At 41.3% G+C, this 25,897-nt stretch overlaps 2 protein-coding genes across 6 annotated transcripts in view; both read right to left on the bottom strand.

Annotated features, from left to right (window-relative positions):
* MYH11 (myosin heavy chain 11) overlaps window positions 1–2,853 on the bottom strand; it is a 99,233-nt gene extending 96,380 nt beyond the window's left edge. For all 3 annotated transcript variants that reach the window (XM_069486887.1, XM_069486890.1, XM_069486888.1), the window contains exon 1: window positions 2,788–2,853. The gene's annotated coding sequence lies outside the window, so the exon portion shown is untranslated. The remainder of the gene's footprint in view (window positions 1–2,787) is intronic.
* A 7,447-nt stretch (window positions 2,854–10,300) lies between these two features.
* CEP20 (centrosomal protein 20) lies at window positions 10,301–24,578 on the bottom strand. Of its 3 annotated transcripts, XM_069486394.1 has the most exons (5): window positions 24,551–24,578; window positions 21,519–21,716; window positions 20,787–20,871; window positions 14,641–14,777; window positions 10,301–10,517 (listed from the first exon to the last, which is right to left on the bottom strand). In XM_069486394.1, exons 1-5 carry the CDS (start codon window positions 24,576–24,578, stop codon window positions 10,441–10,443), a joined length of 525 nt encoding a protein of 174 aa, XP_069342495.1. In that variant the 3' UTR covers window positions 10,301–10,440. The 3 variants fall into 3 exon arrangements, with proteins under 3 accessions (XP_069342495.1, XP_069342496.1, XP_069342497.1); XM_069486395.1 differs by lacking the exon at window positions 21,519–21,716; XM_069486396.1 differs by lacking the exons at window positions 14,641–14,777; window positions 20,787–20,871.
* Window positions 24,579–25,897: the final 1,319 nt, after the last annotated feature.

The raw sequence follows: 25,897 nt of genomic DNA, 5'->3' as shown, positions 1-25,897 counted from the left end.
CATCACAGAAAAGAAAAATTAGGGGCAAGTTTCTCCTTTATGAACCACACAATAGGCTTCCTGGTTCTGCCAAATACTAACTGTGCTGCACGAAGCAAGCTCCTTAACATCTCTGGTCCTGTTTGCTATAAATAACCATCTACTGAAGTTTACCAGGAGCCTTCATTGTGCTAAACCCTTCATACATGTTATCTCATCTAATCCTCCCCAAAGAATAACCCTCAGGCCCTGGAGTTAGAAAGATCTTGGTTTGTAGACTCCTGTCTACCTTACTGGCTGGTTGAGCTATCTCAAAAAAGTTATTTGGACTCCATAGCTGTTAGATAGAGCCAGTGATAACAGCATCTTCCCAAAGGGTTGTTGTAAAGACTTAATAAGATAATACCTGCAAAGAATTTAGCATGTTGCCTGGCAAAAGCGCTCAACAAACATTATTGGCTAGTCTCATTCGCCCCAATTTACAGATGGGAAAACTAAGGTTTGAGGAGGACAATGTAGGTATTTCTAAATTTGTGTGTGACCTTCTATGATTCCAATGGATTTTAAATTGGACTTGGTTTTTCCAGAAAAATCTACTGTATATCCAATTTTAGAATTACATGTTTATGCCTAGAACAATTCAAGGAGCTTTGGAAAGAAGGAGACAATTTTCCCCCCAAAAAAGAAAACTTCCAAATAGGAGGGGATAGGAAAAAGAATCCCCCTTTCTTCCCAAATGTCTTCTCCTCCAGGCTCCTCCACTGGTTCCCCAAGGGGAAGGTCAAGGCAGAGAAATCTCTAGAGCCACAACCAACAAAGCTGCGGTGCAAGGCTGGGTAACTGATGAGGGGGCCAGGGACAGCCAGCCTCATGGAAAATGCTTCCATAAATGGGCATGTTTGCCTCAATCTCAGCCCTCCCACAGAAAAGTAATGATAACAAATCCATAACAAATACCTTGTACGGAATACCGTGTCTATTTCGGACATGATAATAAAAAAACATGATGTTTACAAGGCAAGCCCAAAGGCTTCTCAGAAACAGCCCAGTCAGTTCCCATTCTGGACTCTTGGGATGGCAGCCCACCTAAGGTCACTGGTTTCAACTAGATCACCATCCCACCAGGGGACAAATAGCACATTTTATTTTTAAATTTGCAAAAGGTCAGTTTTTGCTTTGTTCAAAGAGATAATGATAAATAGTCTGCTGGAAGCATTTGGTCCCACCAGAAACCTGACTCCAGCAAGAAGCTTTTGTCCATGGTAAAGGAAAAAGATAACAGGGTCAAAGGTATAAACTTGGCATTGGGTAGATCTGGGAATGGATTTACCCACTTTCTGGCTGTGTGACACTGGGCAAGTTACTTAACCTCTCTCGGCCTCGGCTGTCTTATATACTAAACAGGCATCATAATTCCTCCCTCATGAAGTTATACCAGTGATTAAAGGAGATATATTAAGTTAAATGCTGCTACAGTGCCTGCCTGGCACATAAGTGTTCCTTCCATGGTAGCTATCTTGATGGGAAGACCACAAGGCAAGACTGCTTTTCCTTCCAACAAAATTCAGTATCTGACGTTACACCCCACCATCTAGCAACTTTCAGTTCAGCATCTTCAAAGTTCCCTCTCTTTAAACAATTCTAAAATAGTATCTTTAAGTAAACCAAAGAAACGAGGAAGCCTGCAAAGAAAACAAAACTATGCAAAGCAGTTTCCTAACAGTCTCCCTTCCCTTTGCCAAACCCCGAGCTAGTTCCCAATTTAATCTATGGGTTGTCAACGCTGCAACTACGCGCTCCTTGCCTTGGGATTCTACATACTTTCTTTTGCTTCTTGACAAGCACGGCTTTGAACGGTACCTTTCCTGGAGCAGCAAACCCCCCCCGGCCCGGGTCTCTGTGCCAAGAGAAAACTTTCAACGGGCAGTAGCCACACTTTCTCTCCTTTTGCCCACTTGTTTGGGCACGAGAGTAAAATTTGTCCCGGCAACTGCAGGAAATCCCAGCGTAATCTTACCTAACGCACCTGCACGTCATGAATGTAAATGGAGACTTTGGGTTCACCTGGGTATCTGGGGCCCCTGGGGCCCACCTGGATGAGATTTTTTTCTTTTTAAATTTTGAAGGGGTGGGGTCTGGAAGAAAGCTGGACTGTTATAAAACTGGATCTTACCATGCCTTATCTCCCTGGGGTGATCACCATGGACATCCTCTAGACAGGAAAAACACTCCCCTCTCTGCTGAGCCTGTGCTCACGTGTTTTTAACTGATTTAACACATTTTCAACACAACGGAGCAACGCGTCCAAATCCACTTGGAGCCTCACTTTGCCTGTCTGTGACAGCAAGTGACTTTTCAGTGAGGCTCAGCTGCACTTTTTTCGTGCCTAGAATAAAAGTGGGAAGGCTCACTGTCAACGCTGCACCTCTGAGATTTCTAAGAAAGCGAATCTTCTAGATCCGCCTGGAAACAAGAATCATCCAGGACTCCTGGTTTGTTTGTTTTTTTTAGGACAGTTTTTCTAGTTGATTCTAGTTGGGCCCGGGCACTGGCATCTTTAATGAGCACCTGTAAGGTGGTACTGCTCATTGGCAACCTTGGGAAATGCTGATTCGGGGGAAATGGAGGATGATGTAGGCTGACAGGGCAGAGAGAAATGACAAACCTCCCACCCCTACCTCCTCCTCATCCTCCTTAAGAGGATGATGGCAACAGAGACCCTAAGCGTTCCCCAGCCCCTGTAGAATACTCTACAGGACCCTCAGATCCCCCACCCAATCTGCCCCAAGGAGGACCACCACTACTTACAGATCTCCAGCTGGGGGGCTAGCGGGGAAGAAGCTGGTTGGAGAGCTCAGATCTGGCACACCTCCCAGGCCGGGGCGTCCAAATCTCCCTGCGTGCCTCGGACGCCTCCCTTTATAGCCTAGGAGCTGCCCGCGGGTGGGAGAGGGGAGGCAGCCAGGGGGGGCGGAGAGAGGGAGGGTCCTTCGCTGCGCCCTCCGCAGCGTCCCCTGCAGGGTCGGAAAAGCGTCGCCGTTGCCCAGGCCCTTGGGCGCACCTGGCGCCCGCGCGCAGCAGAAGGGGGCGCAGCGGGGCAGGGGCGCACGGGGGCAGGAGTCTCACCCCAGCCCGGGAAAGTCACCGAGACTCCGGGTCCCTAGAGAAAGGGGTCGAGCAGGCAGCCTCTATGGGGTATGCTTGAGAATTTCTTCCAGCCACGCGGGCATCAATCTCTCGCTCCCCACGCTGGGAATGCGGTGGGTCTGACTTGACACCTCCCTCTCCCCTTTTATTCGCCTCCCACCGCCTGGAAAGGGGGCCAGCTGTGCTGCGTGGAGGGTGATGACAGGGAATTTTTTGAACTTTGCAAAGTGCAAGACAGGAGCGCCCCTGAACCTCCACCCCGCCCTTGGCTGGGAATCGTGCAGGACCGGGAAGTTTTTACTTTTCCCAACTTGCCATCCCACCTCCACCCACGCTGCTACAACTCCAACAAAACCAAAAATTAAAAATAATCCAGCTGTTGTTATTTTGGCCCCGCTCCCCTTCCCCCCCCCCCCCCGGGTACCACGCGCTAGCTGCGTGACCTTGGGCGAGTCATTTCACTTCTCCGAGCGTCAGTGTCCGCAGCTGCAGAATGGGGGCTGGGGTGGGGGCGGTGACAGTTACGTAAATCGCAAGGTGTCTGTGCAGAGACTGTGGGTGCGCACCCAGCGCTTGCCAGCTCCCTTCAACTGCTCCCCGTCCCCAAGGAATCCTGGCAGGTCGAGAAGTGGCCTAAAATTTCGCTCCGGGTCTCTCTCCCTGGCAGTGCCACTCCCCTTGCCCCGTGCTGGTCCCTGTCTCTGTGTGTCTCTCTCCTGTGCGTCTGACGCTGTCTCTCCATCACCATCTCTGCCACTCTGACCACTGCTGTCTCTCACTCTGCTTTTGTCTCTGCTATCTCTCTGTCTCTGTCTCTCCCTCGCATCTCACTCTATCTCTGATCTCTGTGTCTCTCGCTCTCCGTCTCTCCGCAGGTGTCACCCTATCTCTGGTCTCTGTGTCTCCCTGGCTCCGCGTCTTCCCCGGTCTCTGCGCTCTGGGGCCACGCACGCACACACAGGCCATAAAAGGAAGTCGAGGCGGTGGGCTGGCCGCGCGCCAGGCCGGGGACCCACGGGCAGCCCGGGCGTCCCTCTCCCCGCGCGGCCCCGGCCCCGAGGTTCCCGGGGCGGCGGGCGCTGAGCGGGAGACAACCCAAAAAGGGCAGGCGCGGGCTCCTTCCTGCAGGAATTCCCAGCGCCGCATACCAGCCGGGCCGCCCGCTCCCGCTGACTAAATATGGTGCCGAGCGGGCTCCGGGCGCGGGCGCGGGGGAGGGCGCCCTGCACGACGGGGACCCCTGTGCGTGGGGCAGGGCCCGAAGCGGGCAGCCCCGGTGCCACGTGGGTTCCAGCTGCTTCACGCCAGGGGGTTTGGAGAGAGAGTCAAAATCCGGCAGACCCTGGCCAGGCTGTGGCCCGTATTCAACATCCCCTCCCCCTGCCACCCGGTGTGTGTGTTGGGTTATTATTATTATTATTATTATTAATACTCCCATTTTGCAGGTGAGAAAACTGAGTCCCTGCAGGGGTGAAGTGATTTGCTCACGCTCTCCCCGGGACAGTCACAGACTGGTTGGTGCTGGGACTGGAGCCCACTGTTACCACCATTCCCTTCCAGAGAAGAGACATTAAAGGGAAATGCCCAGATTGGCCTTGAGGTCAGGGGCAGGTCTCTGAGATTAGATGTCTGAGTTGCAGTCTGCCAGTGCCACTTTCTAGCTGTTTGACCACCGGCAAGTAACTTTGCCTCTCTGTGCCTCAATTTCCCTATCTGTAAAATGGGAAGAACATCAGTTACTTCCTGGCTTTCTGTAAGCAGTCCTCAAGAGGATCCACGTAAAATGAACATATTTCACTGCTTCCCACATTAGCTGCTATTCACACACACCGCATTTCACACATTAGCTGCTATTACTCTCAGCAAACATGAAACCAAGTAGAGATGCACCAGGCCTTGGGGACATAAAGGTAAGACCTTGCCCTGCCTAGTGTTTGCCTGCAGGTTCTCAGTCCCCTCTGCAGAGCTCTGCATCCCAGACCCTCTTGGTCCCTTCATCCTGGCAACATCAAACTCACCCAGTTCTCACCCTAGAAAACACCTGAGCCCAGTCCCCTGTCCCTCAGTGGGTCTAAACCAGAGAGAGTCAAGAACAGCCAGTCTTCGGCTGGCTGGGGAAGAGAAGGGTAAGCTCTTCGGAAAATGATGAATGAGCTGCTTCCCGCATGCCTTTTAACATCTGCACTGTAAAAGGAGTGGAATTGTCCCTGCCCGAGTACAGCAATGATCTGGAGCAGAGAAGTAACAGAAGGGGCAAAACTGAATCCAGTCCATCATCACCTTCCAGAGCAGGCTGTCGGGATAAGGCGCTGGCCTCAAAATAACAGCTGGCATTTTTACCAGAGGCATTAACGTTGTTACTTCCAGTTTTACCAGATTGCATTTGATTCTTTAAAGAACTTGTTGATTACTTCTAAAAGAGAATAATTATGTTATTAACAAATGGGGGACTCTGTAACAAACACTTAATTTTTCTACATTGTTACCTAATCCTTATAACAACCCCATGGAGTAGGTACTTCGTTTTTGTCCCATTTTACCGCTGAGAATCCAGATTTGGAAAGGCTAAATAACCCAGCCAAGGTAGAACATGTAGTTAGTAGTCGAGCAGGAGTTCCAGCCCCAGCCTATCTGATAGAGTCTGTAGTTAGCACATAGAAGTCTAAGGTTTTAATCCCAGATCTGCCCGGCACCAACCAAGCATCCTGGAGGTTGTCGGTGAACCTCTCTGAGCCTGTTTTCTCAAGGAAAACAAAGCAAGCTGCCTTGCTGGGTTGTTAAATATGACAGTACAAATGAAGGCCTTATATAGACCATTCCATACCTTTCTGGTAGACTCGAAGAGTAGGTAGGGACAGCATGTTCATCTAACAGTCATTCCGTAGGTATCTGTGCAATCCATGAAGTTCAGATGTTTGAACCTTCAAAAGTGCATTGTTATACTAATTCAATTAGATGCCTCTGTTTTATATTTCTCATGGCTCAGAAGGTCAGTTATTTTAAAATTGGGGGCTAGGGACTTTTAAAAATGTCACTTTGACTGAGTGCTGTCAAGTAATTTTCCTAGGCATGTCTTTTCTATGAGGGGCCGTTTAATGGGAGTTTCCATGAACTCATGAAACAAGATAGCTGAGGGAAAATCTCTTTCTTGCAGTCTTTTTTTTTTTTTTTTTGCCACTGGCTTCAAAAAGCCCCAAAGGGTGATCCCCTTTAATTTTTAGTAATATCAAAGATTGGGTCCAAGCATGGTTTTCTCCTGCATGGGGCTCAGGATTTAATTATTTAAAAGTGTATCAGCCCAAGTGTATGGACTCAGTGGATCTGGCCTACGATCTGCCTCCCTGTGAGTAAAGGAACATCATTCCTGACCACAAGCGCAGCTCAGCTCCCCTGTCTTGCTCACAAGCACTTCTGTTTCATTCACGAGGCCTCCGTGCTTCTCCAGGTACCGGAGTGCGCACGCAGCACCGTCACCTGCAATGCTCTTTCCCTCGTCACCCATTCCCCACTCCGCTGTCACAGTAACTCCAGATTCTCCACTTCTACCAAAAAGGGCCCTAAAACTCAATAAAAGCAGTTTTACAGTTTTTGTTTTTTTTTTTAAACCAAACATACTCTTACCATAGGATCCAACACTTCTTGGGATTTACCTAAAGGATTTGAAAGCTTATGTCTCTACACAAATGCCCGCACAGGATGTTTATGGCAGCTTTTTTCATAACTGCCCAAACCTGAAAGCAACCAAGGTGCCCTTCAGTAGGTGAATGGGTAAATAACAGTGAAATATTAATATTATTCAGTGCTGGAAAGAAATGAGCTATCAAGCCACGAAAAGACGAGAAGGAACCTTAAATGTATGTTTTTAAGTGAAAGAAGCCAATCTGAAAAGACTACATACTGTACGATTCTGATTCTACAACATTTTGGAAAAGGCAGGAAGAGACACCTTGCAGAGGAGTTTTCAGGCAGTGAGACTACTCCGTATAATACTGCAACAGTGAATACGTGTCATTGTACGTTTGTCCAAAACCATAGAATGTACAGTCCCAGCCTTACGATGGCTCAACCTATTTTTCAGTTTTACAATGGTATGAAAGTGATACACATTCGGTAGAAACCATACTTCAAGTACCCACACAACCATTCTGTTTTTCACTTTCAATGCATTTCAGTTAATTACGTGAGATAGTCAACACTTTATTATAAAATAGGCTTTGTGTTAGATGATTTTGCCCAACTATAGGCTAACGTAAGTGTTCTGAGCACATTTAAGGTAGGCTAGGTGTATTAAATGCATTTTCTACTTACGATATTTTCAATTTACAATGGGTTTCTTGAGACATAACCCTATTCTAAGTCGAAGAGCATCTGTACAAGAGCAAACTAATGTAACTATGGTCTTTGGGTGATGATGTGTCAACACAGGTTCTTGGACTGGAACAAACGTGCTACTCTGATGCAGGAAGTTGACAGTGGGCAAGGCCATGCATGCCTGGGGCGGGGGGTCGACAGGAGCTCTGTTCTTCCCAATGTTGCTGTGGACCTAAAACTGCTCTAAAAAATAAAGCCTACTTTTAAAAAGGTAGTTTTACTTTGCCTTCAATTTAAAAAAATTCATGAAGACCACACAATCCTCGAACAACGGTTGTTAGAAAAATCAAATCCCAAGTGGCTGGGAAGCATTGTCCTAAATGCCTTTCAAGGCATATTCTCACGAATGTTAATCCTTCATGTACACTTGGCTTTAGGTTAAAAGAACACATCCAGTTTTACATAACCATACAAGCATGCGAATCATATACAAATGTGATCTTGCACATAATTATAAAGCTATTAGTTTATTCTGCACAAACATATATGCTAAGCTTAAATTTATCTTCTTCAAAAGACACCTCCATTCCTATGAGTTTTTAGATTGCCCAAGTTTTAAATTTCCACCTTTCCTAAATCCCTCTTCAGTTCCCATTCCCATCCTATTTTTATGTAAATCCAAGTTTTCTCTCAAAGTTTCTCTAGCATTTCTAGAAGATAACTTCTCCCAACAACTGGAAGAAAACCACCAGCGATGTACTTAGTAACGAGTTCATGAGAACACTTTGGTCCTCTGTGCTTTTAGTCCCTTCCTGGGAACGTGTCTAGATTTCTCTTTTCTTTCCTTAAGTTTTTTAAATGTCTCAGCCCATCCACCTCTTTAAACTACCGGATTATGAATTAATTGCCACTGTTCATAAATCATGAGTATAGAGATTTCTAGAGCATACTTTTGTGACCTTTTAAGAACACAAAACCCTCCTTTTTGGATGATCCGAAAAATCTCATCGTTGAGTGTTTTGAAAATAGATGGTTTTCTCTTTTCCAAATACAAAAATGTAACACTAAATATGCTTTTCCAAACCACAGACGGCCCCAGACTATGATACTGTCCCTCTAGAGACTGACACCCCTGCCCTGTGATGAATAATCGCTCCGCAGTGACATGGCTGACGCCGAGTGCACACACATCAGAAGTTCCCCTCCCTCAATCTTTGCGCCACACCCTCCAAGAGCTAAGTTTCTCCATTCTTCTGTTTTTGTTGTGTGTCTTTTGATGACAGAACAGTGGTAGGAACACCCTTTGCACAAAGGTGAGTTGCTTAATTTTTTTTATTAAATGATACATTGAAAGTATAAAAGTTGCCTCAGTACAAACAAGTTACAGAATAATACATACAAAAGCACTATGGCCTACATGTGACAATTCTGTTTAGCTTCCATTTTGATTTTATATCAGTATCCAAAATTATAAACTCTAGCATTTTTCCTTAATCTAGTCCTACATGATTAAAATTCCTGAGGTAAACTTAGTGTCCACTGCCAACATCCTTGTATACAAACCGAGTCTCCTGGGAGAATTCAGATATTTATATTCCCACATACAATATAATGGAATTCATAATTGTAATCAGATATTTAAGATTTAAAAATGGAAAATGGTCCCTTATAATACTTCTGCATCTCTCTCTATAATTTTAACCCACCACCAGGGCCTCTCAAAATCTTTTGACTTGTTAAGTATGGTTTAAAGGGATTTCATTAATAATTTTCCACATTTAGATAAAAATTACTGGTTAATCTGTAAGGAGTGAACACTGATTAGCATCACCAAATATAAAATCAAAAGTTTCAACAATTTGCAAAGACAGCACAGAGAATTAACACCATGAAGAGAACGCCAGTTTTGCTAACTACAGCCCTTACCACTCTTCCCTATGGAAATCACTTAAGCCAAATGTTCTCAGTATACAGTTGCCCATGCAAAGTTTTATTCTTAATATACCATATGACTTGCCAATCAGGAGCTGTCTACTATAATAGTCAGTTGTTTTCAATGAAATGAGTCTGTAGACTCTACATTATAAAAATGTCTTTAATAAATATCAAAGTAGCATTTTAGAGATAGCACTGTCATAGCTCTTACTATTTTTCTATCCCAAGAATAAAAATTAACATTTAATAAGCCTTTCAGAGTCCAAACAATAGAGGGCTGGCCCTTTCATGGCTCATCTGTAATTGCACAACTGAAGGCCACAGAGAGGTTAAACAATGCCATCTTTTACAAGTCGATTTCTGGTATTTCTCCCAGAGCCTGTCTCTTCATGCTTATTTCACATTCTTTATGTAATAAAATAAACTCTTTGTTTCACTTGCAGCAAAACTGAAAGAATTATTTCTCCCCCTACCTTTTAATTAAATCTTCCAGTAGAAGCCAAGATGGTCTAAGGAAAGAAAATGTGGGTTGTTACCTAGCTTAAAAGTTCAACTTTAGATAGTACCTCAGATATTTAAGCCTAATTATAAATAGTTATCTGAAAAAAGGTACTTAAAAAAAATCAAACTTTATGGAATTACAGTTTTTTCTGGTTTTAATGTTTTTTTAAAACTTGAATGTTCTTACAAAGCCACATAATTCCAGCTGAAGAGAATTTAATTAATGTGCCATGTCAAAGAGCAGAGCATATGATTATAGAGACCTATATATTTTTTTAGAAGAATGTACAGAGTAGTAAAAAGCCCTTTCATTTCCCACAAATGTAAAGGACCTTTAAAGTACTTCCTAAAGATAATACATTTTCTTTCAAGTCAAATCCAATAAGCTTGATGACAGTTAGCTTTTATTCATACAAATGCAGTCAAACATGAGGGGCTAAGTGTTTTGCAGAAACTCAAATTTCTACAAAGTACAAATATTAGTGGTGCATTGTGGTAACATTGGGACAATAAATAAGTTATTTAATACACATAATTGTAAGATCAAAGATATCCCAAATGAAAGTGTCATCTCTTTACTGCTTGAGAAATACGAAGATCTTCAATATTAGTACTTTTCCCCTCCTCCTTATTTAGGTGATCATCTGAAATAAACAGAGACAAATGTTAAAGTCAGAATAGGCAGATAAGCAGACATATCTACATATATTATATTTTAGGATGTTATATTTTTAGTATTCTATGAGTTCTTTAGATGGTTTAGGACAATGAAAAAAGCTCATTATTTTTAAACACTTTTGAAGAAATCAGAAATGTTTAGTACTACGGACTCACTCTTAACCATTCAAAAGTATTTCTTGACTTTAAGTGAATAGAGTACAATCTGCAGTAAACCCATGGGTAAGTAGTTACAAATCTATCTCTTACATGTAAGGAATGGAATTTGTAAGAAAGGACACGGTGTTCAATCAGCATTTTGAGAGTTGCCAAAGCTCTTCAATTAAAACAGAACTGAAGAATTTTCAAATAGAAATACTTCCCAGCAGCACCCTCTTGTGGCAAGGAGAAAACTGGCATAGTTTACATCTTCCTACCAAAATCATAGTCATTCAAGAAATTGCAGAAAATGTCCTCAGAGGCCAACAACAAAACAATGAAGCTCCGCGAGAGCAAAGAGGAGCCCAGAGCCCTGTGACCACACACTTTGCTCTGGCAGTAGCAAAGGCGGGGCCCTAGGCACTTCACTCAATTTCTTCTGTCATGGGGTAAAAGAGTAGAGGATAGAAATATTCTACATTAAAAGAAACTAAAAGACTTAATATCCAAATGCAACAAAAATGCAATGCAAGAAACTAGATTCCTGAAAACCTATTAACTTCCCGAACACTTTTTACAACTGACAAAACAAAATTTTTCTAGTGACAATTTTGATAACAGGAGGAAAAAAATGTATAAATTTAGACAAGCTGCTAGAAAAATGCAAATTTTAGCACCAAAAACATCCACTGGATTTCCTAATTCTAAAGACAATTTGATGATACACAGAGTTTTATTAGTCTGCAGCAGCTCATTACCCTCGATGCAAACACCGCTTTGTAGTTCTGGATAACAGATGCAAATCTCTCTTCCTCAATCCCAGGCGACTTTGCAGGGCAGAAAAAAATTAACAATTTCCTTAGAACACAACGATTTTGTGTCTTCTAGAAAAGTATTTTTTAAAATGACGTCTGTCATGCTTGATAGATGTGCAATAAAGTTGGGCTGACGATTGTCTCTATTATAAAAATCTGGTCTTTTATTTACAATAAAAATCTTTTATTGGCTGGGCGCGGTGGCTCACGCCTGTAATCCTAGCACTCTGGGAGGCCGAGGTGGGGCTCGAGGTCAGGAGTTCGAGACCAGCCTGAGCAAGAGTGAGACCCACCCCCCCGCCCCCGTCTCTACTAAAAATAGAAAGAAATGATCTGGACAGGTAAAAATATATATAGAAAAAAATTAGCAGGGCACGGTGGTGCATGCCTGTAGTCCCAGCTACTCGGGAGGCTGAAGCAGAAACATCGCTTGAGCCCAGGAGTTTGAGGTTGCTGTGAGCTAGGCTGACGCCATGGCACTCTAGCCGGGGCAACAGAGCGAGACTCTATCTCAAAAAAAAAAAAAAAAAAATCTTTTATTTATAATGAAAACTAGTTTGCCTCCTCAATTACAATCAGTTACAGAAGGAGCACTGATGAATTCGATATCATTTCAAAGCTGGGCCTGCCTATTTAAAACCTCTTCATTTTCCTGCAGCACTTTGAAAGCTTTGATGAGAGAATTGTTTTCCTCCTGGAATACTTTGAACTTATTTTCAAATAAAAGGTAACTTAGTTTTAGGGTTTGATATTTCAGTGGGATGAGCTTACGTAGAGATAAGATACCGTGATCTGAAGAATAATTATTTTAATATCTTCATAACCTTTTCAATGCTGTCAAGTAATCGTTATGCAGCCCTCAGACAGTAAGCTGGAGCTGAGAAAGTAAACGGGATGCTCAAGTGTGCTCCTGGAACATGATGCAATTTTGGCTGACAATTCCTAAGTCATTGCACAAAGAGGTCACTGCTGTGCCAAGAAAATTTTTGATGATCAAGAAAGTATTTCCAAAATCATTGTTCCCTATTAGTTCAGTGGTCATCCTCATTTCTCAGCTTTCTAGAGAGCTTTCCACAGAATGGGCACTCAAACCTGCTTTATTGACTTGAATGCGACTCTCTGATGTCTCCTGCACTTTATACATAAAGGTATAAAGGTCTGTCTGTCTCTGTCTCTGTCTCTCTTTCTCCCGCCTTGTGGTGTAGGGCTAGCAATCTAATTGGTGACTTTCATCTCAAAAGAACAGAAATCTGTGACTTTCATCTCAAAAGAACAGAAATCTGTGACTTTCATTTCAAAATAACAGAATTTGGTTAAGAAATGCTGTTACTTAAAACTTTCTTACTAGCCATTAGCCATGAATATTAAGAAGACTAATTATGAAAAGCTTATAAACAAGAAAAGTTATTTCTCAAGAAGTTATTTTTCCTCATGAGACTGATAATATCAATGTCTTGGAGTTGCTGTGTTAACAAGTATTAATGTGTACAATATCCACTGGTGACAACTGAACATAGAAATAGGTATTGTCATATATTCTTGATAGGTATATAAACTGCTAAAGCCCTTTTGGAGGGGAATTAGACAATCTCTACTATATTTTTAAATATGTATGTACTCTGAACAAGCATCCACACAAGAGAAATATTTATATGTGTGGACAAAGACACAATGTTACATTGCAATAATAAAAAAGCAAAAAATTAAAAACAGTATGTAAGACTGATTGTAGTGTGGAATGCTGTGGAATGCTACATGAAGAATGAGATCCACACGTGAAAAAAGCCAGCTGCAGGATAACATGCACAGTGACAGTGCACATATATTTAAATGTACAGAGATGAGTCCTGAAGGACATCCCCCACACTGCTAACAGGGGCACGTACCTTCTAAGGAAAGGAGGGGAATCGGGGAGTTAGAGAGAGGCAAGAAGGAAAGAGGTTAAAGGGAACTTTATACTATATGAAATGTTTAGAGATTTACTCATGTACTTGCACAGTTAGGTTTTATTTTGCTTTTTAAGTACTTGCCAAATAGTAGGCACTAATGTCAGTTCTTGACCAATCCCTGAAAAGAGAATTTGGAAAACTTCTTCATAGTCTTTAAACAGAAAAGTCCGCAGGAACAGCAACCAGATGTGCTGACTCTGCTAATAATTACCTGCTACAGGCCTCAGATGAGCCACTTAACCTCTTAGTCTTGGAAACCTCTTGCAGTTTTTTCTACTGTGAAAGTAAGTAGGCGGGAATGATTTCTTTTCCAATGTTCCCCTCAGCTCAGAGTTCTAAGATATATAGAAGGATGACTCCTAGTGAAGCCAGAAATAACCTCCAAAAGAAGTTAAGTTGGTTCACAAATATTTTACTTTCAGACTTTAAGAAACAGCAGATATCTAACATGGTCAATATTGGTCACAGCAGTTTAGGAAAACTACAAAAGGCATTTCCTAAAAGTCTGTGTCAACGTTCAAAATTTACATTTGTTCTCCAGCTGCCTGAGCCCCATCTATAACTGTCCTTGAAAACAGACCCACTTTCTTTCGCAGGCGGAAACATCGAGCCATTCAATTCAAACTATCAAAATAGGATCCTACTGCTGATATAATCAAAACAACTGGAAGTTCATTTAAAAAGTGAGCATTCTGAAAGAAATAAGTGCCAATCTCCTAAGAATTTGTTACGTGTAGATAACTACCATTCTACCATAAAAAGTATACTGAAAGTGCAAAGAACACATATACCCGTGACTTCTCTATCTGTATTCAGCAATTTTGCCTTTTATTCTTCATTCATGGAGAGAAAAAAATGATCACTTGATGAAAAGCTATTCATTCAGTATGCTAACGATCTAAGCTACTCCAAAGACTATAAATTCATGTGAAAATCTGATTTTTCAATACTTCTGTATAAAAATTATATCTAAGAATTCTACCCAGTCATTCCCTCCCACCCTTCAGATTCTCTTTCCAAAAAACATTTTTGGTTTTTTTGGAGTAACATAGGCTAACTATATTAGACATAAAAAGAATTAAACTATGACTTGAAAGTTCAGCAAAAACTCCTCCAAAGGTAAAAATATATATAGGAAGAAAATATACTAGCTGACAGCTAAATGATGAATCTCAGAAAACTCATACCCATTTGCTTTCTTCTACTAGGTTGTTTGCCAAGATTTGGGTTTAGAGGCTGAAGCGAAGGCCCTTTCAAAAGTGCATTCTGGATGCCATCCTTGGTTCCACGCAAGAAATGAGCTAAAATTCCGTATAAAAGGGGTCTAGAGCAGGCAGAAAACAAAAAATCAATTAAATGTGCATAAATAGGAAAAGCTTAATACAATTATTCTTTAAAAGGTAACCAGTGACACCAAAATGGCCAAGTAATTCACTAGACTTTAAAAAGCTGCATGATTATTACCCAAACTGCAAACTCTTCATACTTTTAAATGTAAGAGTACCAATAAACTCAAATGACAATTTGAAAATGCAGAGGAAACATGTTAACAACTTAAACATCTACACGGAAATACAACTCCTATCAATCCAAAGGAATTCAGCTTTTAAACTCCAAAGTCCAGTATGATATTTTCCAATACCTAACACTGTCTGATATACAACATGTATTCAATAAATGTCTATTGAATTAATAAATCCTTGCCTAGAGAAAGTCTCATGTCCTGAGAGCCAGACTGCCTGGGTCCAAATCTTGGCTTTGCCACTTGCCAGCTGTGGGACCCTGGGTAAGATTCTTAACCCCTCCAGCCTCATAAACATTTCCTCCTTTCTAAATGAAGAAGGTAGGCACAGTCCCTACCTCACAGAGCTGTTATGCACTAAATGAGTTAATAAATGCCAAGTGTTTATTATTGTGCCTGGCACATATTACATGGTATATAAATGTCAGCTATATAAGAGTTGGGTAATAACTAATATTTGACAAAACACTCCTAACTTCTCTTCATTTTCTCCTCACCGTGTGATGTCAGAATAATCACACCTAATTTATAAATGAAAAAACCACAGTTCAGAGGAGATTTGCTAGAGATTCTCTGAGATAGTAAATAAAGTTTATACTTGAACCTCAAGTCCTACATTCTTTCCCTTTCGATATGCTGCCTGGAGATTTATATTAGTACCCCTGCACAAATGAAAGGCGCTCTGCTGCTAATAAAGAGAGGTATAATAGAAATATCTTCCTTTGTTTCCAATCTCATATTTGAAAATACAATTAAAAGAATTTATTTTTTGAGATATCTATCTATTACTAGCTGGTATAATGGTTTAAAGTATGACACTCCCCTCCAACGATGGCGTCTAATTGCCCTCCCTTTGAGTGTGAGCTGAACTCCCTTCTAAGGAATAGAATAAGGTATTAAGTGATGGTGTGCGACCTCAGAGAATATGTCATAACGACACTGTGGCTTCCTCTCCTTGCTTTCTCTCTTGGATCACTGCCTCTGGGGGAAGTCAGATGCCTTAGGACACTCAAGCAGTCCCAAGGAAAGGTCCACGTGGCAAGAATTGAGGCCTCCTGCCAACAGTGTTGTTAGTGGTTTGGAAGTAGATCCTCAGCTCCAGTCAAGCCTTCTGAAGACTGCAACCCTGGCTGGCATCTATGACTGCCACCTCACGCGAGACCCTGAGCTAGTTTCACCTAAATTCCCAAATATCCCACAGATAATTTATGTTTGTTGTTTTAAGCCACCAGATTCTGGGGTTATACAGCAATAAACTAATAGCATAACAAAGCAAATTTTCCATGCCACAAGTAAAGCAGGAAAGTTTCTTTATTTAATAAGATGCTTACAAAAGCATCATCTAGGAATATAAAATAGATCTTTGTTTAATCCAATCTTTCCCAAAGTATTAATTGGTTCAAGATGACTTTTAAATGTTTAAAATTTTATTTTTTTAAATTAACATACAGCTGGGCATGGCGGTTAATGTCTCTACAAAAACAAATTTTTTAAATTTGCCAGGCATGGTGGCAAGAGCCTATAGTTCCAGCTACTTGGGAGGCTAAGGCAGGAAGATCACTTGAGCCAAGGAGCTTGAGGTTACAATGAGCTATGATCGGGCCATTGCACTCTAGCTCCTACGACAGAGTGAGACTGTGTCTCAAAAATAAATAAATAAATAAATAAATAACATACAATAAAATTTACTTAAGACTTTAAAATTTTAAGAGATATTTTTAAATATTATTAGTAAAATATATAACTACTACATTCAATCTGCAATTTCATGGATATTAAGATTTTTAAAAATAAGTCTAAAAAAGATAAAGAACAGTCTCACAATACATTAAGTGTAATTCTGGAACACAAAACCTCTGAAACTGAAATTTTCTTAATAAATTTGGCACAAACTCATTGGTGGCGGGACTATTACAGACTTCACTTTGTGTGATAATTCTTAAGTTTCACTGAAAAATATTAATGGGATTGTAGAATGCCACTTTAGACCCCCTCTATATAGTATTTCGTATATATACCGTATTACTTTTTAAAACCTGAAAACATTTGGATTTTCAAAACAGACTGGCCTCAGGGTTTTAGAAACAGCACTACAGATATGTAAGTAACCAATATGAGTAGTACATGGATACAGGAAACTTTGTGAGTACAAAAATCCCTGAAGTTGAGAAACAAGGACTTAAAGAAGTTACCTAATTTTTTGTAAATAAAGCTGTTTATCAACCTACTTCTTAATACTATCATCTGCAGCAAATATCTCAAAAGCTACCAAGAAGCTGAGACGAGAGTAACAGTTGTTCGTTTCCAGCACCTGCTGAATGCAAATCTTGTGGTGTTTACACGGTGCAATACCTCACTGCTCATTCCAGGTCACATTTAGACTCCTCCAATTTATTTTTTCCAGTGTTCTCAATTATACCATTTTTATACTTTTCAAAAATTGTCAAAATCTATGCTTCTTAAAGTGTTACCCACTTTTTGTTAACAAACATACAAATACAGTGATTAACTGTATCCATGAACATTAGCTCTGTAGAATGTAAACAATTGTGCCAAAAAAAGATAATTTAGTCAAATAAGTTTGGAGACCCTGAGTTAGATGACAATGGCTCTCTTTATTATAGGATTTCTCAGAGCAACTTCAATACCAATGTGCATTACGAATCTCCAAGAGGGGATGTGGTATCTTGGCCTTCCTATCTCAGACCTCTTCTGCGGTGAACACTTCACAAAACAAGCTGTCTGTGGATCATACTCTGGGAACAATTGATTCCCAAACAACACTGCAGAAAACAATGTTCACAGCTACATCTCCAGTGCCTAAAACAGTGCCTATTTTACAGAGTTCCTGAGAAAAAACAAAAAACAGTGCCTAGCATATAGCAGGTTCTCTATTTTTAAGTGAACCATTTAATGAAACATCTCTTGCAATCGTGAAACACTGGAAAAAACCGAAATGTCCATCAGTTAGTATGCTGGCATGAAAAACAATTTGTACAATTCCCTTATATATATGGAAGAAAATATACATATAAATGTTTTAAATATATATGTATGAATGAATGTAAGGGAAAATGTTAACAGTGATTATCTCTGGAGAGTTAGATTAGGTGTCAGTGGACAGAGTGGGGAACAGTAACTTTTAATTCTTCAATGTATACTCTTCTGTGCTATCTACATTTTTACAATGAAACAATATTACTTTCACTACAATTAAAACAAATTCTAGCTACCCTACTCAAATGAGATTTACTCTAGCCACTGCCCTTCCTCTAGGTGTTCATGGCATTTCATGTCATTTTTTAATCACAAGGTGAGTAAACTCATTCATGTCTCCTGCTTACAAACCCTGTCAGAAAGAGATCATAACCTACCCAGCACATAGCTGGACAGAGTGGAGATGCTCAGTAAAACGCTAAATTAAAATGCTATTTCTAAACTGTTTCATTACTAGTTAAACATATAGAGCTGTAACAATGTTCCATTAGTGCATTAGCCCAAATAGCACTGATTCAGATTAAACGTCTGCTTTAAAATGTAGCATAATGGCCACTGACTTCCTTTTCAGTAAGCCCAGCATTGCTGCTAAAGCCTTCTGCAGTCATTTAATATTAACATAAAGACTTTAAAAAAAAAAAATACAAATCAATAAAACTAAGAAATGTTTTTTCTCTATTTATCAAAACCACCCTGATTTTATATAGATACCAAATAAATTTTCTTGATAACTGAAATTCAACTCAATAAGCATTTTATCAGGTATCTATATTTATAACGAGCACTATGAGATATAACAAATAGAAATTTCACAAAATACCTTTTCTTAAAGTTTTCTGTCTAGTGGAAGAGCAGTTAATATAAGAAAGAATAAAATATATGTGTCATAAAATTACAAATCAAATCTTAAAGAAACATAGAAACTTGAAGGGAGGAGGGGAAGAGGAAGAGAACAATGTCATGAAGGAGTTAACATCTGAACAGGGCCAATAAAAAGGAAAGATGCTTGAGAAGGAGTTAAGAGGAAGAAGGAAGTGATCTGGGGCTTCTAGGCTAAGGGACAGTTTGCAAAGGCAAAGAGCATGAAATTGCAACCTGTCTTCAAGGCACAATGAACAATCAGATGTGAGCAGATACAATTAGAGACAGGGGTAGAAATATAGATGCCTAAAATGCTATGCTAAGCAACTTGGACTTCATTACATAAACAGTGGAAGTTATTAAATGTTTTTAAACAAAGCAATAACTGTCCTTTAGAAAGACAGTTGGCGGTATGAAACATAAGTTGGAAAAGAAAGTGACTGGAGATAGAGAAACTAGTCAGAAGGCTCCAGAACAGTACAGTGCAGGGCAGTGGGAATGGTTAGGAGATACCGCAGAGGCTGAATTAGTGGCACCTACAAAGTGACTGGGAGAGAAAAGAGAACGAGATAAAAATTTAAGTGTGGACTCTGTGTTTAGACCTGAAAGGCTGTATGAGCAACCTACAAGGAGGGTTTGAGGAGATGAAAGTAACATACTTGACTTTTGGACACACTGAGTTTGAGAGGCCAACAGAAATATGGGCCCACAGCTCAGGAGACTGGTCAAATTTAAAGCAGAATCACCAGCACACAGAGATTATTAAAGACTCAAGAGCACTTACGAAAGGGGATGGAGCGGGCAGGCAAGAAGAAAAGAAAGTGGAGGATAAAACTTGGGGAGTCCCCACAATTTAAAGGAAGTCTAAGGGAGGCAGTGAAGAAACTGAGAGCTCCACTAGGGAGACAGGAAACCCAGGACAGTAAAGGATCATAAGAAACAAAGACAAAAAGTGTTTTAAGGAAGAGAAGTCAATATTATAAAATGCTGCAGAAACTCAAGTAAAACTGAACTTCTCAAATTGGAAATATATATATGTATACATATAGACCTACTCTTGGTGCTAGGGCCCAAGAGTATTAGGGGCTTGGCACAAAGTTACAGGATAAAGGTGGCCTATTAATTTCACACAAAGATTTGTGGGAGAGTTAAATTTAACTGGCATGTCATTTAAAACATTTGTACAGTAATACAAACACAATTTTACCATGAAGTAAAATGAAAAAAATTCAATGAACTTTTAGAATGAGAAAACAAAGAAATTTCTAGCTAGAGAAAGGCTACTTTGAGCCATGTTCTCAGGCCTCCTAAGCACCACTCTTTTTTTGCCAGTTGGGGGCCCTCTGGAAAAAGTTTAAGAAACAATCAAGTAGGAGAAGAATTAAGAAACTACCAGAAAGTGGTCACCCTCCTTCTTTTTCAAGAGCATAGTTCCAATATAAACGGTGATAGAAGAGTGTAAGATGGAGGGAGGGCAAAGCAGAGGGTAAATGAAAGCAGAGGTTGACTCACCATGTTCGGTAGTAAAAACGGTATCAAGCAGTAGCCTGGGGTTGGGAGTTGACAGGCTTTTGTAGGAGAGGAGAGATCTGAGTAGATTCTTAAGCTGAAGTGTAGAAAGCAGTGGGGAGGAAGAGTTAAATATGAAGAAGGAAACAAATGACAGAACAAAGCCTCAGAAGGAAAAAAAGAAATGGATCAAGAAGCCAAAAGGAGTTACTCTGGTAAGAAGTAGAGATACTTAGTCACTCTCAAGCCACAGGAGTTTTAATTCCAGCAAACAGAGACCTCATGTGACTTATTCACTGCTATACAACTTGGATTTAGTACAATGCTTGATACACACTAGATCTGAATACTCGCTGAATTAAAATGAAATAAAGCCACCACTTTGCAATTATGACTCTAATACAACAATATCTGAAAGCCTATTTTTTTAAAAAAAATTCTTACATTGTATTATCCTTTGATTCTTCAAATGCATTTAGTTCACGAATGAGAAATTGTCTGTCCAATGGAACTACAGGTTGGCCAGATTCTGGGGGGAAAAATTCATGAGAACACTGAGTCTATTAATCTGAAAAGCAAATGTGATTTTAATAAGAATCACAATTATCAAGTACACACATTTTTCAGATTTTGAAAAAATGATGACAGTACATACAAGTAAATTGCTCTTGAACTGCCCACCCCCTCCCCCAATACCACTTCTTTCCCTCCCATCACTAGGGTGAGTTGGGAGTTTAACCTGCCTAGTCCTTTTTAAATACTATGCTTTTACATACATTTGTATATATCCCATAGTAGTAATATTTCAAGGTTTTTATCCCCATTTTCTATTTTTAAATAAGAATATATGTTTAATTTGTATTTTGAAAGCATATACATGGAAAAAAACTAACGGTAAACAGGATAAAATGTCAACAATTGTTTATTGTATCAGGAGTTATGGATGCTTTTTCAAAGTATGCACCCAGTTTAAGTGCTTAGTCATTTATTTTCCCCTGCTGTATAACAGGCCTCATGAGAATTTAAGCTACAGAAAGAGCCCATGTGATTTTTATGTCCCAGTCATCCAGATGACACTGTACAGTAATAGAAATAGATCCAGGCTCAACACTTTCTGAGAATTGGGGGAAGGGGAGAAACAGATACTGTGTTAGGTGATGAACAGTAACCACCTACCTGCTATGAGGACGGATGCTGTATACTTATATTTGTTGAATTCCAAATACTCCCGAATTAATTCATTAATTAGAAGGTTTTCATGAGACAATGATGGTCGGGGTTCACGGTCATCATCTAGGGCATTGAAAACTTCAGCTCGGATCCTTGCTTTTAAATTCCCTAAGACTCCCTTTTTTTCCAAGGTGTCCTTTAAAACTGTTCAATATAAAATATTAATGCTTCAGTTACACAGTAAATTTTGTCATTCTTAGGCATATGCTAAAGAAAAATGCTGAAAAGGTAAATGGCACGACAGCAGCTCTCAATCTAAGCATTGTAACAAACTGAACAGTTACACAAATTACCACTGGCCATGTTTGTAATAAAAAATACAGTTCCCAAGTTGCAATGATTTAATATACTTAAGCAAATTCAAGTTTACCCTTCCATCATCACTGTCAGGGACTGCAGTCTAATACATAATCTTTACTGAGGGAAGAAAGGGAGGGTTGAATTATAGTTAGCTCACTGGGACCTGAATTTACCCCCTGACCCAGTCTCTCACATATTTTCAAGAGTGTTTGCCACTGCAGTCAGGTTATATGTGTCGTTAACAACCTCTGGTCTAAAAAGATAATTAAAGAAAACAACTATATTCCATGAAAAGAGTATGTCTTTTTTTGTATAAAAACTTCTGATATCTAAAACCCTTATGGAATGGCCCATTCTGAATGAAACGGTATTTCGGTTTTTTGTTTTTGTAAAGATAATTATGAGTTAACTCTTTAAAACAGTAGGATGTTGAAATTTTAAGCCTTGTCAGAAATCTAACAAGAGACTGCATCAATGCCATCTTAAGGAGTCAAGGATGTATATGCTGAATGCAACCTAACTTCATGACTAGCCAGGGTCACCAAGACATCGATCAGTAGTTGTGATAATGGGATTTAGCTGTAAATATTTAGTATAGATAATGAGGAGCTTGGGGCTGAACTGGCACCATCTCTTGTAGTTGGTCTGGAACTTTATTTTTTTCAAATAGTCCCTCCTGGCTAAATGACAACTCCAGAGAATCAACACACCTCATCCACAGTGCCTAGGACACAGTAAGAGCTCAATAAATGTTATCTAGGAGAATTATAATACAGTGCAATATACTGTTGGTGAAATAAAACTGTACGGCACCCCGCCAAAGGCACCAAATAAGTATACCACAATGATGAAAATTCATAAAGGGAGCTCAGAGAGCTCATTCATGCAGGTATGGACATAAATTTTATTTTAAGCTTTGATAAATAACAAAAAGAATGCTTACAGTCTTCACTAGACATTTTACCTTTTTTTCTCTTATGTTTAAATCACCCCTCATCCTTTTTGCTGTTAAGTGTAGCTATCACCCAATCAGACTTTGTAACAGGCTCATAAAAAGGCTTTGTAACAGCCTCATCACACTCTCAGGATCATAACTGAACTCTTGTTCTCTAATTTCCAAATCTAATCTTTGGAAATTAGATGGAGACATTTTTCCACTGGCAAGGATCCTGTCCCAATTACTCCGTATTATACATACTCCAGCCTCAAACTCAGCAGAAAAATGGGAGTTAATGACACCGGAATTAGCAAATCTAGTATTCATCTCCACTTCAATGGTGAACCACCAGCCCATGCCTCAGTTGCCTTCTCCAAAATAATGAGTTCTCTCTCTCAGAAACAGAACCAAGGGAAGTGGAAAAATGTGGGAGTGCATACAAAAGGTAAACACCCACAAAATGTAAGACAATTGGTTGACAAACAAGTTTTCACCGTGGTTCTCTTGGACACAAAGCACATTCGGAACTGGGAAATACAGGAAAAAGCGTATAAAGGGCCCCCTAAGTCTGTGTAGGACACCCTTAACGTCCAGAGTTATGCCTGCTTCTGGGGTTCCGTATCATTTTACCCTTCCCTCTATTGCTACGCTTAGAACACTGTACCATAAAAATTTCCTCCGCAAGAGGTCTTAATCTGGCTTGTAGCCCACAGAATATCTTTAGATCCTCTGAAACTGTGTGCAATATTACATGTGACGTGTATTTCTCAGGGGAGAGGGGCCATACATTCATATGAAGTCTGTTCTTGTGGACAGAGCCTGTTTTATGATTGTTCACCAGTCCAGTGCTGAATCACATTCTCAGAGACATTCAATTTGCCTCTCCTCCCAATCTCCAAGAATTACTGGTTTAAATCTTGAGCTCCCTGAAAACTAGAGCTGGTTTTATTTATTGGGCGGCAGTGCTCTGGTGCATCATAGCTGGGTTCCCACACTCTTGCCTTTTTCTAGCTAAATGACTTTGGACAAGCTATCTCGCCTCTCAGCACCTCGGTTTCCCAATCTATGAAATGGGCATAGGACTGTTGCATGGAATCAATTAAACAAAACACGAGCTGGGTAGTGCTTAACACACAAAACTAAATCACTGGTAACTATGGGCATCTACTTCAAAGTTAACGGTGCAGAAATGTTATCAATCACTCGCATATAACCACCTTTGAGGAACTTTTCCGAAAAAGACAGGAGGAGAATGACCAGGTCAGGAAACCTTTCGCCTCTATTAATAGTGTCTCCCGATGAAAAGGCAGGACTTACTCCACAGGTGGTTGTAAGGATTCAAGGAGACAACCAAGAAAATCGTTCAGGACTGTGCCTAACACCAATAACGCTTGTGGGTAACCATCAGCCCTGAAATTAAGGCCCAGGCCCCCGGTGGGGTCCAGAAAGATGCGCCAGAGGCCCAAGGTGCAGCCCTGTAGACCTCTCTGGTGCCTGCAGATTCTGCGACTCCTCCTCTAGCTCAAAACCTGTTTAACATTGCCCCTGGGCACCCACTTCTCAGAGCCCCCGGCGCAGCGACCGCCACACCAGCCGGACGCTCCCCGAAGGCCCTCAAACCGCAGAACGACCCCCGGAAATGCCGGCCCTTGTGTTCTGCGCGCCCCCCTCCTGTCCCTGCCTTTTCACAGGATGAAGGCCTGATGCTCCCCACCCGGCAAGCCTTCCCGCTTGCACTCACCGGCCTTCAGCTCGGTGACTGTCGCCATTTTTCAACGGCCGTCAGCGGCGCGCCACGGCCCTGCGCACGCTCAGCTCCGCCCCCCTCCGCGGCGTGGTCTGTAGCCAATAGGCGCACAGCTCTCGCCGCGCCCAGTCCCGCCCCTCTCCATTTCCGCTCTGGGAGGCTGTGTGGGCGGTGAACGTCCGCCGGAGACTCCACCAATCGGCGAGCGCTCTCGGCTGGCCCTGCGGAGGGAGGACGGAGGGGGAGCGGAGACTGAGGCGGGTCCCGGCCTTTACCTGTGCGCGAGGCTGGCTCTTTGGCGCTTAACTTTAACCAGCTGAGCCCTGGCGTCATCTGCCCGCTTCTCATCTCTGCAGCCTCAGGTACCGACTGGTAATCGTTATGCCACGTACTAAGCCTGTGGTTCTCCAACTTGAGTGTGCAACAGTACCAGCTGGAGGACTTGTTGGGACAGATTGCGGGGTCCCACCCCTTCAGTTTCCCACTCAGTAAATCTGGGGTGAGGCCTGAGAATTCGCTTTGCTGTCAAGTTCCCAGGTGGTACTGATGCTGCTGTTCTAGTGATTGCACCTCGAGAACCACTGTATTAAGCACTTACTATGAGACCGACACTGTGCCAAATCCTTTACACGCCTTAGCTCGTTGACCTCCCTATGACTATTCCATTTTACAGAGGAGGAGGTAGAGTCTTTACGGCAGCTGAAGAGACTTAACCAAGATCCACCAGCAAATGGTGGAGACGAGACTTTAATCCAGGCCTCTTGCTCTTCAAAGCCTGTTCTCTTCCACCGGTGCTTACAGTGCAGTGCACATAAGGAGTCCAAGGAGAGAAAGGAACATGGGAATAGTGTACTCAAAACTGAGTGTAAGGTTGCATGATTCCACTTGTTTCACCAAGAATATCAAAAGACTTGGATTCTAAACAAGATATCTTGGGCCTGGTGGTGGCTCATACCTGTTATCCCAGCACTTGGGGAGCCCAAGGCAGGAGGATCCTCTGAGCCCAAGAGTTCGAAACCAGCTTGGGCAACAGAGCAAGAAGCTGTTCCTACCAAAAAAGAAAAACAATCTTGACCTAGATTCTAGAACAGTGCTCTTTAAACTGCTGGTCTACTCAATAGTAGGTTTTGAAATCAATCAGCACATTTTTAATGAAATGGAATGTGACTAATGGAAAACATAGTATTGTTTTCCCAAACTTTTGTTTCAGGTAGGGCTGTCTGGAAAGTATCCACGCATGTAACCGTTCTCCTTATATTAACAATGGGTGGATACTTTCCAGACAGCCCTTGCACATGTGTTCTGGTACCCGATGTATTTCTTAAAGTGGGTAGCCATCAA

Source organism: Eulemur rufifrons, chromosome 14 (genome assembly GCF_041146395.1).
Source record: "Eulemur rufifrons isolate Redbay chromosome 14, OSU_ERuf_1, whole genome shotgun sequence".
Classification (NCBI taxonomy): Eukaryota; Metazoa; Chordata; class Mammalia; order Primates; family Lemuridae; genus Eulemur; species Eulemur rufifrons.
The sequence above is the reverse complement of the archived record's forward strand: the minus strand, read 5'-3'. Positions and strand labels throughout refer to the sequence as shown.